This window comes from Neoarius graeffei, chromosome 4, assembly GCF_027579695.1.
Source record: "Neoarius graeffei isolate fNeoGra1 chromosome 4, fNeoGra1.pri, whole genome shotgun sequence".
In the NCBI taxonomy this organism is placed as follows: Eukaryota; Metazoa; Chordata; class Actinopteri; order Siluriformes; family Ariidae; genus Neoarius; species Neoarius graeffei.
In genome coordinates this window covers 46,656,603-46,674,173 of record NC_083572.1, presented here as the reverse complement: position 1 = coordinate 46,674,173, position 17,571 = coordinate 46,656,603, and the positions used below count along the sequence as shown (strand labels likewise).

Here is a 17,571-nt window from a genome sequence, read left to right as displayed (position 1 = left end):
GCAGCCAGTCCGCATTTCATCCTCCGAATCCTGTCTTCTCTTGTTTGCCCTCGCAAACTAGCATACTCTTTGTGGCGGGTTTCATAGTGACGACGCAGATTATATTCTTTGAAAACCGGCACACTTTCTTTACATACAAGATAAACTGCACGGTCCTTACACTGAACGAAAAAATAATCGGTGGTCCACTGTTCTTTAAAAACTCTGCACTCTCTGTCAGCTTTTCGCTGACCGCTAGCCATTTTGCTGTCCTGAACACTGACAATTCTCTGCGCATGTGCTGCCTGTCACTGCTTGATCGCGAGCATATGACGAAAATTCGGAAAATATGAATAGTTCATTTTATAACTAAATATCAATTTTAATTGATAAAATCAACAAAATACAAGATGCAGACATGTTATTATTTGCCAAAAAGCAATTTAAAAAAATAGGCCATGACCACTTTTGGGGATTGCCTCATAGGGCCGGTTCAAGTGATGGGGGGCAGAGGGGCTGGGGGGCCGATCAAAGGGGGGTGGCGGGCCGGATCTGGCCCGCGGGCCGTAGTTTGGTGACCCCTGCTATAAATGTTCAACCCCATATTCAAAAAAGTTGGAACGCAACTGAAAATAGTACCAAGATAACATATCAAAAATTGAAACTAAGAAATTTTATTGAAATTTTATTGTTGTAAGAAATTTTAAACAATATAAACTATATAAAGTTATATATGTTGTTTCTGTACTATTTTCAATGAAATATGGAGTTTTCATGATTTACAACTCATCACATTCTGTTTTTATTTACGTTTTACACAGCATCTCAACATTTTTGGAAACAGGGTTGTAACTTATTACGTGCAGTGCTACATCCAGGTATACATCTGTGAAGTATCAACAGTGAACAAAGAAACTGATGGTTCAGATAAATATTTAACTTTATTTGTAAGGCTATCAATGGCTTAGCCTTGATACCACTCTCTTAATGTCTTGAGAAAGCAATGTGAACACACTATCCTGTACACTGTTTCCATATGTACGATGATACATGTTCGAAAACAAACCATACAATGCAGAGTTTTGAGAAGTCTGTTGACTTTGACTCCTTTTACTGAACTCCTTTCCCTATTAGGACGAAAAGCTCCACAGCTTTTCGTCCCCTTAGTCCATTCAGTATGACAGTCCTTCAGTCTCAGGCCCAGTCACTGAGAGGACTCTTGTCTGAGAATGGAGATGGTCATGTTATTTTTATCTTATTGATTGTGCAATATGTAGTTACAGGATGCCCGTAAAGGGCACTAAAGAAGTCATCTGGGAGTCAAGGGGAATTTCTTTGTGCTGGAAATGCTTTTAACTTTTCTGGTTTATTTGCTACTAAAGACATTTTCTCCCCTCCCCCCATATATGGGGGGAGGGGAGAAAACAAGCCATGCCTTTTTAGTTTTATATATGCATGGGTGCAAGTTTTCCGGCATGTGCCGGAAGCTCCGTTTTTTTCGGTTCTGAAAAAGTCATTTTTCCAATTCGTGTAAATCCGTTAAGCTTTTTTTTTGGGGGGGGGGGTATAGGGGTGGCCCTCTCACTTTCTCACTCTCATAGGGCCAATGATTTTCCGCGATCGCGGAAAACGGACGGAAATTACGGAATTTTTATAGTGAAACGTTGCTCGCGTGTCAAAGTGTAACTGCCGCAGAAGGCTTCTGCGTAACTGCCGCTAACGCCCAAGCAGACGTGCCTTTCCGGTCAAGGCAGCTTTGTCGGTGATTTGTGATTGGCTTGTGGCACACCTAGCCAGCCAATGAGCTGCTTGTTTACAGATTCGCTCCCCGGGTCGCAACCAGAATGGCGACCGCTTAAAAGAAACAAATGCTCTGGTGGCCAAGGACGCCATATGGTTGCCAGTGGCGAGTGTGGACGTTGAGCGCTCCTTTTCCATGTATAAACATCTTCTAAATGACAGAAGATTCAGTCTCACGGAGACCAACACTAAACAACTTATGATGCTCTGTCATAATGGCGATATCGAGCAGCGTTTCGAGGTACTCTGAGAGCGCGCAATGATTGATCTGCAAGGAATATTCAGGACTGTCATTACAATCAAAGTTAAACTATTCTAGTCTGTTTGAGAGTGTGTTCTGTGTTCTGTTAGGAAACATTGTTTCATGAGTTTGTGGTGTACTAAAAAAGATGGCTATAGAGTAATATTTTTAAACAGTCAGCTATGAGTCTTGTCATTACAGGCTCAGTAAGTATTACTGAATATTAATTTATCCCTATTAATTTATCAGTACTCTCAATATTATATAGAGATTATATATGCTATTATATTGCATATATTATATATGAGATGGGTTTTTAGTTAACGGTGATCCTAGTTTCTTGATTTATCTGTTATCAGTATGTCAAGTAAAATATTTTGAGTTGTCTCAATCTGTGATCCCACTTTAATTTTTTTTTATTAATGCAATTTATCAGCTTACTGTCAGTGTAACTGTTTTATTATATATATTTTTTTCATGAATGACTTCATCATGCAAAGGACCATTTGTGTCTAGAGATGCAATACTTTGAAACCCAGGTAAAATTATGCCAGCCAGAATTATTAAATTGGAGCCAAACAGAACAATTTTGAACTGAAATTGTGAAACGGAATTTTTCATTGTCCGAAACAGAAAAAGCCAGATTTTGAAACGGAAAATCATTGGCTCTACTCTCAGCGTATTACCGGGTTACCGCGGTACAGTCTCTGCACGAGACAAATCTTTTCATCTCATCTTCGCCACAAACCTCATTCAATTTATACGCCGCTCACCGACGAGCGGTCCTGACTAGCCCGTTGTTTCACGGTGTTATACCCGTACATGTGTGATATCATGTCTCACGCACGTAGCACATTGTTCGACCAAATCAACACCGCTATTCCAGTGTATACGGTATATTGTAAAAAGGTATCACAGCAAAAGCATATTAAAAATGGTTGTTTCAACATTTAAATTAGTAGTTGCTAGATGTTTTGAAATATCAAGCCTTGTACTTGAAATATTGTTATTTCAGATGAATTGATGAAATGTATTAAACATTTGATGTGAATATGCAAATCATATAACTATTAATATTATAAATGTTTGCATGAGATTGCATGAGAGACAACCATTTTAACTTGTAAAATAAAAAGGCATGGCTTGTTTTCTCCCCTCCCCCATATATATATATATATATATATATATATATATATATATATATATATATATATATATATATTTATGGCATGGCTTGTTTTCTCCCCTCCCCTATATATATATATATATATATATATATATATATATATATATATATATATATATATCTCAGTGATGAGAATTTTCCGCCGATTGGCGGATTTCCGACTTTTTCAGACCAAAATGATCGTTTCTGAGATTGATGTAAATCCGTTGAGATTTTTTTTTGGGGGGGGGGTTTATGATTAACGATCTGTGGTCACCTTATAACGCAGACATCCCAAGTGTCCCGGAAGTTCCGGGAGTCTCCTGCATATTGATAGAAGCGAGCAAGAGCGTGCGCGCGCAACATTAAGGTCTGCATCACGCATCTTAGCATGTGCGCGCGCGAGGGGGTGCGCGAGGGAGACTGTGTGCAGTGTTGCCAGATACTGCTGACGTTTTCCAGCCCAAAATATGTTCAAAACCTGCCAAAATGCACTTAAAACTACCCAATCTGGCAACACTGCCTGTGTGCCTGTTCATGTAGCGCATGCCAGACAAAGAGCATCTTGATTGGGTTACTCAGCAAAATAAGCCAATCAGCTTTCAGTGTGGGCGGGCTTTTATCTCTTTTCTCGAGGACCGGAGTTTTCAGTTGTATTGAGTCAGTGCAGCCTACAGGATCGGCATGACAGAGAGCGCGCGCCCCAAAAAATATATATCAATTACATGTCATATATAAGTGTGAATCTTTTATAAATGGGGTTAGCTTATCTAATGTAGCATGTTGGGGAGAATCATAGTATCATGTCTATATTTCTGATAAAATTTTAAGTATGATAGCATGTGTAACTCTCCTACTTATTGCTCATTTCATGGGGGGGGATTGCTGGCATGTGCTGCGCGGGAGCGTCTGCCCAAACTTTTTAGGCCGAGATGAACTTATAGTTTTTGATTTTAAAAAAATTTCCAGTATGTAATGCCCATTGTACATGCCTGTTCTTTAATTCAAACTCACCATCTTGATCTTCAAATTGACCATATGGTATATATATTACATTACACAGCATCCTGTCCAGATAAATCCTAGTTAGTACATACAACAGTTGAAAGGGAAGTGATGAGTGAAGTTGAATGTTGCCTGCTTAATATGCAAGAGCTCCTGCTACCATGATAACATCAGAAGAAAGCTTAAGAGAATTATATGATAGAACTTTTTTCTGGTTTGCACTTCATTTTAAAGGATTAGAGTATTCAAAGACATGAATAGCTAAAATGCAGAAATATAATACTGTCGAGCTCATTTATATTAAAAGGTGCATTTATTTTTTGAAATCATCAAATGTGAATTGATTAAAAACAAGTCTCTTGTACCTAATCATTTTCACCTGGTAGTCCACCAAGAAGGGGAATTTATTTCCAAATATATATATATATATATATATATATATATATATATATATATATGGGGGAGGGGAGAAAACAAGCCATGCCTTTTTAGTTTTATATATATATATGGGTAATTCCGCCCCAAATCACCAGATTTAGAAAAATGTTCGCCACTGACCATCTCAGATTTGCTTCATACTTTTTGGAAATATTTTCAGTGTGCCCAATAAATAGTGTACAAAATTTTAGGCTTGTACCTTCATTAGTTTCTGAGATATAGGGGCTTTAAAAAAGGGGCGTGGCCCCAATTTCACTGTTGAAACGCGTGCTACAGAAAACAGACCTAACTTCCATAAGTCATTACTTTTAAACTATTCATGCAAGCTACATGAAATTTTCAAGGGTTGTTCTTCAATGCCAGATGCCTTTAAATACTAAAATAGAAAGTTCACAGTTCAATATTTGCCAAGTTATGGCTTGCTGAAAATCATTAAAAAAATGTGTTTTGGAGCAACTTTGACGCCCCATATCTCCACATTAAAAGCACACCAGATCTTTCAAATTTTCTTATATATTACTCATGTTATAGTACTCTTTAGGCAACTAGGTATGTGTTCAAAAGAAATCAAACTTTCTGATTTATTAGGCTTTAAAAAAAAACATTTTGCACCTATAATTCAAATGCATATTACAAATGTATGACAAGGTCTACCATAAAAACAATTATACCACTGGAAAGAGCTTGTTTTGATTAGCAAATGCACAAAATATGAAGTTGGTACCCTAAACCAAACTATAAATATTAAGGTATCAAGTACGGCATGTTTTACGATAGACGGAAATGCTGTCTTAAGGCATATTACAATACAATTACAAACCTACTGTGTAGGAAAAATAACAACCTTAAAAATACTTTATTTGAAGAGTTTAAACAGTGTATTGATTTGCTTTTCCACATCAGATGGAAGTCTATACTGCCTGCCAGTTGATGTATGTGGGGCATACAATGATTTTCATGACATGCACCAGAGGGACCCAACAGTTATCTTCTCTCCTGGGCCAGCTGTAAGTCTGAGAGGGACCATGAGGATGCATAAATGTTACTTGTACATCTTGTTCCTCCTCTGATAATGCACGAATGTTGCCTATCCACCACTGTCTGTCATACAAACATACAACATATTTACCAGGAATTGTATCTGCCAGAGAGACTGCTGATTTAACAGGGGTTTTATGCATTACTTGTGGCCGATTCCCACTCGTATCCACAATGAAGCTAGGACCACCTGACACCCTGTTGACCTGCAGCTGGTTGGACATAATTGGAACAAATGAGTGGTTGTCTCCTGTTCCAGGAATAGTAGCTGACCTTGAAAATCTTGTCTGCAATGCTTTTCCACTCTCCATAACTTCCCCTGTACCAACCCAGATGAAATGAATGTTCTTGATATGTTTTTCTGCCCACAAAAACAGATCAGATGGGGTTAGTTTGGAGATCACTCGTGACTGCCTATAAGCTAGCTCGAGCTGCTGACCACTTTACAGTGCCTCCAATACCATCACAGGGTGATTTACCATGAGAAGTGGCAAAGAAATGCCACTCTGCCAAAAGTCCAAAATCGTCTGCTTGCTTTATTAGATTTGTGAAATTTTTATAGTTTTTGTATTGGGCTGCTGATCCATCACTGAAGTAAATGACCTTTTTCAGCTGGGGATGTAAGTGGCATACATATGTGTCAGATAACGGAATCCAGGGACACATGTCCGCCCGGGGGCATTTTGAGTTATTGACAGATTCAGAAAGTACAGTTTCTAAGCTTTCCAATAATGCCTTCCATGTGGAGATCTGACAATATTTGAATAATGTGTGGCCTTTTGAAAGTGCATACCTCTTAAAACAGAAAAGGGAGAAAATCGCCCTCAAAGTTTTCCATCTCAGCTACTCTGGGTGTAGGGCGGGCACATAATGGTGCTCATTTGCATGACATTAAGGAAAGCCCTACCCCCTACAAGCTAGCACGATTGTTAGGACTAGGACTGTTTTGGCCTCTAGAGGCCGCTGTTATTTCCTTTTCGTGTCATGTTTGTTTTGGCCTCTAGAGGCCGCCACTGTTCCTGTGTTTTGTGTTTGTGTTAATTGCCTGTTTAGTCCTGATTATTTTCACCTGTGTTCAATTTAGTTTGTGTATTTATACCCCCTTAGTTCAGTCCTCTTGTCACGGAGTCTTTGTGCTGTTATGTTTATCTCCAGTTTCCTCTGTACCGTGTTCTTTGTTTTGCACTTTGCTTTTCTTTTGGACCTAGTAGTTGCTGTGTTTTTGGATCTTCTGAGCTTTGGTATTTTTGCCTTTTCTTTTCTGGTTTTTTGGCTTTTGTTTTGTACTTTTGGATTTTTTATTTTTTCCCTTATATCTTCTGAGCATTTTTGGATTATTACGTTTAGGATTTTTTTTGTGTATATATTGTAAATAAACCTTTTGATACTTTTTTCTACTTCTGCCTCACGCCTCTGCATTTGAGTCATCCCCCTGGTGGCCTAGTGGGGGTTTGCTGGATTATCACACCAACGAACCAGATTCGAATCCCAGCAAAACCCTAACAATGATGTTACTTTCATGTAAACAAAGATCACCACGTCAATTTTCCTTCCATGCAAAGTATGCCCAAAACAATTATGAAGTGCAAAAATAAGTCCTAAAGTATACTTTAACATTCTGTGGTTGCAAAATTACTCACCGTAAGAAAGAAAGATAGCATGATGATGACACAACTAACACAACGCTAGTTTCATGTAAAGCCTCGGTCACAACTGGCCGTATGTGCTCCTACGGCCGGTCTACATGCAAAAAAACGCACGGAGGGCGCGCGTGAAATGCACGAGAGCGCGCATGTGACGTGCTGATTTTTGAGCCGCAGACTGGCCGCAGAGGTTCTTTGTCATGTCAAACAAACTCTACGGGCGCTTACGTTTTTTTTCAGGTTGCAAGACAAACTTACGTCCAACGCGCGTCTTTCTCCATGAACAAAAAAAAACGCAGCGATTTGGGAAACGCCAAAAATCGCACAGCCAAAAAATCGTACGTCCGGTTGTGACCTAGGCTTAACCAAACCACAACACTCTCTGTTACATGCAAAAATAACCACACAGCCTTAGATTAATAAACTTACCCCATCAGAAAGAGAAACGTCGCCTTGCACACACCAATGCCTCTGATGGAATGTAGTCCTAGAACGGTCCGTGTATCATCCGATCATTCAAGTATTCCATTCAATCTGGAAAACGAGGTTGCGGGTTTTTTTGCTAGAAATGGTTATCTCCGATGTAAATACCATGTGTCTGTTTGCTCTGCGGTGTTTCAGCTCCTCTGAGCTCTGTTTAGCTTGCTCATTCCATAGTGAAATTACATGCCTGTATGCAGCTTAAGTAGCCACTGAGCTCAGCTCGTATCATACAGCTGATTGGCGAAAAAAAAAAAAAAAGACTTAAATCATCATGTGAATGGCCCATATGGTAATTTACCCACACCCCCCAGCAGGCTACAGTCCTGACAAAAACGAGACAATTTGCAACAAAAAATGTATGCTTTTCCAACAAAACAATCTATTATCTGAAATACTGATTGCATTCTTCAAGATCTCAACTTGCACATGATGGAAAAAAACGAAAATTACAAATTAAAAAAAAAAAATGCTTCTTTTGCGATTATCTTGGATTCGTTTCGGCCGACATGCGTCCCTGGATTCAGTGAGGGGTCACATATGGTAAAACCTTTTTTAAGAATGCATGCACGGCCACTGTATCATGCTTAAGGCAGTCACTTCTTATGCAGATAGAGATGCATTTCATTACTTTTGTACCATCTTCATTCTTTGCTCTAATATACACTGCAAATGGATGAAGAGTGCATTGGCTGTTGTCCCAGTGGTATCCCTGGGCAGAATCCTGTACACAGAATGAATAGTTTTCGGCAAATTCCAAAAGCATAATACATTCATCCGCTGACAGATTTTCCTTCAAATTCTTCAAATATCCACTCTGGTGTTTGGCAATGAAATGATGTTTTGCTAGTTTGTCTGCTAGTAGATTATATGCCTTAAAACAGCATTTCTGTCTACTGTAAAACATGCCATACTTGATACCTTAATATTTATAGTTTGGTATAGGGTACCAGCTTCATATTTTGTGCATTTGCTAATCAAAACAAGCTCTTTCCAGTGGTATAATTGTTTTTATGGTAGACCTTGTCATGCATTTGAATTATAGACGCAAATTATTATTATTATTATTGTAATTTTTAAAGCCTAATAAATCAGAAAGTTTGATATTTTTTTGAACACATGCCTAGTTGCCTAAAGAGTACTATAACATGAGTAATAAATAAGAAAATTTGAAAGGTCTGGAGTGCTTTTAATGTGGAGATATGGGGCGTCAAAGTTGCTCCAAAGCACATTTTTTTATGATTTTCAGCAAGCCATAACTTGGCAAATATTGAACTGTGAACTTTCTGTTTTAGTATTTAAAGGTGTCTGGCATTGAAGAACAACCCTTGAAAATGTCATGTAGCTTGCATGAATAGTTTAAAAGTAATGACTTATGGAAGTTAGGTCCGTTTTTGTAGCACGTGTTTCAACAGTGAAATTGGGGCCACGCCCATTTTTTTAAAGTCCCTATATCTCAGAAACTAATGAAGGTACAAGCCTAAAATTGTGTACACTATTTATTGGGCACACTGACAATATTTCCAGAAAGTATGAAGCAAATCTGAGATGGTCAGTGGCGAGGCCGCTGGTGATTTCACATGGATTGACCCATATATATATATATATATATATATATATATATATATATATGAGTGATTCCATGCTTATGGGTACTGAAATGGGGACATGAACTTATTTTTAAAAATTCACCTAAAACCATTTCTTTTTTTACCATCAGGTCACAAAACATGTAATCTTTAATGAATGATATGTTAAAAGATAACTTTAATTTTCTGAGATGTAATAAAAACATATTTATATGCTAAAGTCAAGCCTATGAGTTCCAAAATGATGTCTGTTACATTACTTCTGTTACGATTGTCCATCTCGCGTCTGTTACAAATTAATTACAATCTAGCTATATACCATGTTAATCTTATTGAAAGAATGTGTATGTTTATTCTACTACACATGTTTATTAATTATATTTGCTAAAACATCACCTTCCTAGGGCGGCACGGTGGTGTAGTGGTTAGCGCTGTCGCCTCACAGCAAGAAGATCCTGGGTTCGAGCCCCGTGGCCGGCGAGGACCTTTCTGTGTGGAGTTTGCATGTTCTCCCCGTGTCCGTGTGGGTTTCCTCCGGGTGCTCTGGTTTCCCCCACAGTCCAAAGACACGCAGGTTAGGTTAACTGGTGACTCTAAATTGACCGTAGGTGTGAATGTGAGTGTGAATGGTTGTCTGTGTCTATGTGTCAGCCCTGTGACGACCTGGTGACTTGTCCAGGGTGTACCCCCCCTTTCGCCCGTAGTCAGCTGGGATAGGCTCCAGCTTGCCTGCGACCCTGTAGAACAGGATAAAGCGGCTAGAGATAATGAGATGAGATCACCTTCCTATGTTTCAAAAAGTAATTCTACATTGTTAAAATTGAGAATATATATGTCCACAGCACTTCTGTTACGTTCTGACTTTGGCATATAAATATGTTTTTATTACATCTCAGAAAATTAAAGTTATCTTTTAACATATCATTCATTAAAGATTACATGTTTTGTGACCTGATGGTAAAAAAAGAAATGGTTTTAGGTGAATTTTTAAAAATAAGTTCATGTCCCCATTTCAGTACCCATAAGCGTGGAATCACTCATATATATATATATATATATATATATATATATATATATATATATATATATAATTTCAATTACAGTGAAACTGTAATTGGCTGGTGCACAGACCTCAACATTTTCCTCCACCAACTTGACCCCCCCAGTCAAGTTAGTGGGGGAAAATGAGCTGTAAAAATACTTTAAATAGAACTTGGAAACTGTATGATTCTATTAACATTGTAATCTATAGTTGTGAGGAATTTGGTTAAATATTTTTCCTCACCACACCACTATTTCTTTTTTCCCCCTCATTTTCATATTTTGTTGTTATTAATGTGAATTCTCGAAGATTCATGTTAATGCTCCAACAACTAGAGAGTTCAAGAAAGCATTCTATCAATTTTAAAGTGATCAGTATGACATTATTTTACCTTCCTAGTATTGTATGATGTTCAGGATGTGTTGATCACATATTTTAAGACATTTCTGTGCCATATGGGCTGTATGCAGTTTACATGCATCAACGCAGGGGAACATGTTAGCACACAGTTAGAAAATATTCAGGCACCTTAGTAGTTTTCAAAAAATATCTCTGGTGTAGCTGAAGTGATACAGATGTACAGTATATTCAGTAGTCCTACCATTTCTGATTGGACTGGGATGAAGGATATGGCCTTCAATTCATACCATTATATATTTTTTTAAATATTAATGCAATAACTAATGTATATTCTATAACAGTATGGAACAAATGCCTTGAAAATATTAATTTCACTTCAAAACATGCAGTATTATGTAGTGTAGCCAACTGTAACAAGTGACTGCCTGAATAATTTAATTCCACTGCTTGCTTTTTCTCTGGTGTACATATTGCACACGTTCCAGTTCTGCTTGTCTGAGTCAGCTTGGTTTGCTGTTTTAACATTGACTGACACTTTTATTGAAGTCTGACCTAGGGCAAGCAAACCACTTTTTTTGAAAGTATTTGGCTCTTGATTATGTTGTTTGGCCATCATCTTTATTTGCTGCCTAATATATCCCACCCCCCGATCAGCCATAATATTAAAACCAGTGATAGGTGAAGTGAATAACATTTGATTATCTCGTTACAATGGCACCGGTTAAGGGGTGGGATATATTAGGCACAAGTGAACAGTCAGTTCTGGGTCAGAGCATCACCAAAATGGCAGGTCTTGTGGAGTGTCCCTGGTATGCATTGGTAAATGCCTACCAAAAATGGTCCAAGGAAGGACAGTCAGTGAACTTGTGACAGGGTCATGGGTGCCCAAGGCTCACTTATGTATGTTGGGAGTGCAGGCTAGCCCTTCTAGTCCAATCTCACAGAAGAGCAACTGTTACACAAATTGCTGAAAACATTAATGCTGGTTATGATAGAAAGTTGTCTGAACACACAGTGCATCGCAGCTTGCTGTGTGTGGGGCTGCATAACCACAGACCGCTCAGAGTGCTGACTTCTGTCCACTGCCAAAAGTGCCTACAATTGGCACATGAGCATCAGAACCTGACCTTGGAGCAATGGAAGAAGGTGGCCTGGTCTGGTGTTCTCTTTTATTTAATGTGGATGGCCAGGTGCATGTTTGTCACTTATCTGGGGAAGAGATGGCACCAGGGTACATTATGGGGAAGAAGGCAAACCAGAAGAGCCAGTACGATGCTCTGGGCAGTGTTCTGTTGGGAAACCTTGGGTCCTGTCATTCACGTGGATATTACTTTGGTATATACCACCTACCCAAACATTGTTGCAGACCAAATACACCCCTTCATGGCAACGTTATTCCCTAATGGCAGTGGCCTCTTTCAACAGGATGATGTGCCCTACCACACTGGAAAAATTAGTCGAGAATGATTTGAGGACTGTTGACTTGGTCTCCATATCCCCAGAGCTCAATCCGATCAAACATCTGTGGGATGTGCTGGTCAAACAAGTCCAATCCATTGAGGCCCCACCTTACAACATACAGGACTTAAAGGATCTGCTGCTAACATTAGGCTGTTATGAATGAGTGGAGCTTCATTTACTCCATTTGACACTGTTAATGATCTAAACTGTTGTATGGAATTTTAATTAAAATTGTAATCTCCCTATGGCCATTTTTCCAGATACGTTCCTTAAGTGTAGAGGAGCTAAGAAGACGCTTGGCCTCTCTGGACCCTCAAATGGAGCAGGAGATTGAGGAGATCCACCAGCGCTACCAAGCCAAACGCCAGCCCATTCTTGATGCTATTGAGGCCAAAAAAAGACATCAGCAGAATTTCTGAACCAGCTGAAGAAACTCTTAATGATCTCTCAATGTTCAAAACTGTTAGTCACTTATTAAGGTACCTGTGCCAGTTCCAGCCATACTTCATGTTTTATTGTTTGTTTGTTTAACTTGCAGTTCTCTCTTTGCATTTGTTATTTTATTATTTTTAAAATCTGTTGCTGTATCTATACCACTGTTGGTACTAGATTAGTGTTACTGTGGGCTCAAAAAGCAGGGAACAACATTTTGTCTTACACTGTTTGACTTTTTTTTGCACTTTTTTACTTGTGTTACTTTGGCATGTATGTTGTATGTTTTGTTTGTTTTTATAGCTATAAGCAGCACAGTTCACAAAGTCTAGTAATCATAAAACAAGCTAATAATTATGATGGACATTCTTATTTATAGGAACTTCTAAAGCAGGCCACTAAAAATGTATGTAGAGCATTTTTTATGCCAACTTATTTTTAAACAAACATAAAAAGAATACAAACCATGCAGCTTCTAGCTGATATGCAAATGGTATAGGTTTAAGTGCAAGTCTTTTCAAACACCATCTCTGTCACATCTGCTGTACTGTCAAATTATGTTAGCTCAGTATAGGCACCCCCAAGGATGATTATGCCAGGTTAAAATGTAAACTGGTATGGTAAAATTGTAATGGTAAAAATCAGCCTATTTGGAAATAAAACTGTCTTACAGTAGTGATAGATATTATAAAATCAAACATGCCTGCATTTAAAAGTGACCCAGAAGAAGACCAATATTCTAGAGTTGAGTTTTGTACTGCTTTACTATCCATAACCCAATGTTCACATTCCAGTTTTCCAAGCAGCTCCAGCACATGTTAACAGTGTCTGGGCACTCTGGCACAGAAACAGGGTTGTGCCCAATAAGCAACAATTCATGCTACTGTGCAGAGATTTTATAGTTCCCCATGAATTAGCTGTAACACTGTCATGAATAGCTTGCTAGTTGTGCTACTCAAAGCAGGTGGAAGGCTCTGCTGAGAAAAGTTATGAAAGCAGTCACAACCAACCCAATACTACTACATTAAATTCCATGGTTTAAAAAAAATTATAATCAAATATCCTGAAAACACAAGAAAGCTCTATTTCACTTGATCATTGCTGTAGTTTAAGCAGCACGGTGGTGTAGTGGTTAGCACCATTGTCTAACAGGAATAAGGTTCCACATTCGAACCTGGGGCCTTTTTGTGTGGAGTTTGCATGTTATCCCCATGTCTGTGTGGGTTTCCTCCAGGTACTCCAGTTTCCTCCCACAGTCCAAAGACATGCAAAAAAAAATTAAGTAAAAATACCCCCCTACTGGTTGCACAAGCATCCAGTGTAAAACCTATGCCAAATAAAATATGCAAATCATAAATTGAGTGGATGATCCTAACAGGAGCACCCAATACTGTTTGTAAACACGTTTCCATAACTTGAATGAACATAATCATCTTGCACTCTGTAAGTAACAACTTTCTGCAAGGGCATGAGTGGAAACCTAGAGCACTGTTTTGCTCATGTCTGTTAGAATATGATATTTGATATGGTGTACTAACTAATATACCAAAAAAAAAAACAAGAGCTACACATTGACAATTTTTCTCTAATGGTTAATGTCAGATCAGGCATCTGAAGTTGGAAAGGTGAATAAATTAACAATTTTATACAATAGTTTATTTTATAACATTGAAAGTTTTTGGAAGATAGGAAGGCCTGGTATTTTTGTTGTATGTAAGTGTGTCACTGTAAATCAGACTCAGGTTTAATTGACTCAGGATATATTTGTATGGCAATCCATAGCTACTGTGAAAGACTGTACAGTGCTTATATACCACACCAATTGGTTTCCCCCTCATTTTGGCTTTGGAAGATCAGCTGAAAAGTCCTTCTTTTTGGAGTTTGTTACACTCTGTAATTACATGATTCTGATAAATAGTTTTGTTATCAAACATTTACAGTAGTAATGCATGCTGCTTCTTCTTGCACTGTGAAGACAGAACCACTGTCAGTACACCTCATCTGTCCTACCACTGGTCCTGAACAAGGATTTTGTCTGTGCCTTAAATTATGCAAAATCTATTTGAAAGTGTTTAAAAGTTGGATTTGTCAGTTTGTGTGAATAATAAACTGGATTCATCATAATTATAATGTTGTACCTTATTTGAACTTTGCATATAGCTTCCTTTTGTATGAATGAAATGGAGAAAATGCTGTCTTCTAAAATTGTCCCCAGTTTGCATGAATGAACACTGAGATCTTTTTTACTGGAACTAGAACGTTGTGACATTGTATCATCTTTGGTAAAAATCCTAGAGGCAGAGTCTGTTGGTAAATTGCACATAGAGAAACAAACAAGCAAAAGCGCTAAATGATGAAAAATAAAAGGAGTTAAATGCTATTCTTAAAGTGCTAGTCTTACGAAAATGACATCAACCCTGGAAATTATACCTTATAAAACTAGACATGTTAAATAGTTTACTGTCTAATTTTTATTTTAATACAAGACTTGGAACATGTTCTATTTAGCTGGTAAAGTTTGGCTCTTTGAGTCTGCTATTAGGGTGGGATGGTGGTGTAGTGGTTAGCACTGGTGCCTCACAGCAAGAAGGTCCTGGGTTTGAGCCCAGTGGCTGACGTGGGAACATGCAAACTCTGTGTGGATTTTGCATGTTCTCCCCGTGTCTGCATGGGTTTCCTCTGGGTGCTCTGGTTTTCGCCACAGTCCAAAGACATGCAGGTTAGACTAATTGGTGGTTTGAAAGTGAGTGTGAATGGTTGTTTGTCTCTTTGTGTTACCCCTGCGATGACCTGGCGACTTGTCCAGGGTGTGTACCCCCCACCCCACCCCACCCCCTCGCCCATAGTCAGCTGAGATAGGCTCCAGATTGCCTTCAACCCTGTACAGGATAAGCGACTGGATGGATGGAGTCCACTATTAGACGAATGCGTTCCTGGTAAGCAACGCTTGAAAGTTTGTGGCATTTCTGGCTTTGTCTACTTTGCAAAATGTAGCATGTTTTTAACAATTTTTTCATTCCACAACAAAACTAAAACCAAAGCATGCCTCCTAAGAGGTGTGTTGTTCAAGGCTGTTCAAGTGCAGCCCATAAAAAAAGCGGAATTTTGATCCACAGTATGGTACGGCACCTGCAGTGCTGCAGACAGGGAGAGGCTCCAGAGAGTAGTAAAGGCAGCACAGAAGATCATCGGCTGCCCTCTCCCCTCCCTGATGGACATTTGCACCTCCCGCTGCCTCAGCAGAGCTAAGAACATTATCAAGGACAGCTCCCACCCTGGCTTTGATCTGTTTGACCTGTTGCCCTCAGGGAGGCGCTACAGGTGCATCAGGACAAAAACAAATAGATTCAAAAACAGCTTCTTTCTGAAAGCCATAACCACCCTGAACTCGAATATGCTCTGACTTTATAGTCTAACCCCCCTGTGCAATACTTCATAACATGCAATACTTTATTTTATAATGTTACTCTCTTCGTGCAATAATTTATAATGTGCAATACTTTATAATATGACTCTCTCTGTGCAATACTTTATAATGTGCAATACCTCACTCCATAATGTGAAACACAACACATACGCCTCAGGACTGTGCACCTTACACCCTCACCTTTTTTTTTCTTCTTTTCTACACGCTGTTTGCACTGTTATTGGAGTTGCTTTTAATCTCATTGTACATGGGTATAGTGACAATAAAGGCATTCTATTCTATTATAGCCCAAAGTTGGCAGGACACTTACAGATTGAATAGGTTTGATTTGTACAGACAAAGAGAGGTAACTTCAAAACGATAGGATGGTCTGGTGTCTGCTCATTTTGAAAGATAGATTTGTGAGGCAGATTCACATAGGAGGATTTGAGCGATGTCTGGTACGTGGATCAGTTCCTACGATCTGGAAACAAAAGTCAGAAGAGCCATTCCAAAGAGCTTACCGCACAGTAAGTGTCAAGCTTGTGTTTAGCCTGTTATTTGAATTTATTAGTTGTCCTCAGCACACAATTACCATTATTTATTTTTACTAAAATCACCGTTTTTCTCCAAGCATAAAAGATTTTTTCAGAATTCCAAAACCTATGACCTTACATTTTACTCATGTGGTGAGAAAATCTATTTCAGAGCCTATAAATACAGAAAAAAATGACGAGGTAGTTGAGAGAGATAACAGGATGGTGTGTCCATTCATGTGATACTGAAATCATGTTTTAGATGCAATATAACATTGCATGTGTTTCAGTGGACAAAAAGGCAACAACAAGAGTCAGAAATACACAGGGAAGTTTATCACAAAGTGATCATAAATTAATCTTGGAATGGCCTTTTCCTTCACGGCAATTCTGTGATTATTGTAGAGACTTCATCTTAAAATTTCAAACAGGTTCAATTCACCTTCAAATCAGCTCTCTGTAAAGGGACACCGTAAGTGTCAGGGATGGCTTGGAGATGGATGTATGTGTAGAAGATGTTTTTATTTATAAAGGTGACAACAAGCAAACAATCCAAATTGGCAAGCAGAGATCAAAACCGGTAAACAAGCAAAAGGTCAGGTGAGGCACAAACAGATTAGCACAGGCAAAGATGGAAGCACAAAAAAAAAATCAGGAAAACAGGAGATAAGGCTCGGTAATGTGTACGTAATGTAGCACAATACTTCACAGTGAGCGTGTGTTTTCAGATTTTTTTAAAAAGTGCATTGATTGCGCCTTCATCTTGTGCAGGTGTGCATAGTTAACGGCGCGCATGTGAGAGTCCGCTTGGGGCGCACAGTCCAGAGCGCGCCTGAGAGTCCGACTGATCCACGTGCCACGGTGCGCAGGTGTGACAGGAAGATCATAGATTTTGGAATTTTGAAAAAATATTTTATGGTTGCACAGATACAGTGATTTTAGTAAAAAATAAATAA

At 38.7% G+C, this 17,571-nt stretch overlaps 1 protein-coding gene across 1 annotated transcript in view; it reads left to right on the top strand.

Annotated features, from left to right (window-relative positions):
• Nucleotides 1-14,803, top strand: part of LOC132885037 (serine/threonine-protein kinase 4-like) — a 158,602-nt gene extending 143,799 nt beyond the window's left edge. The window contains exon 11 of the mRNA XM_060919280.1: nt 12,502-14,803. Coding sequence (XP_060775263.1) covers nt 12,502-12,660 — 159 coding nt within the window. The 3' untranslated portion in view covers nt 12,661-14,803. The remainder of the gene's footprint in view (nt 1-12,501) is intronic.
• Nucleotides 14,804-17,571: the final 2,768 nt, after the last annotated feature.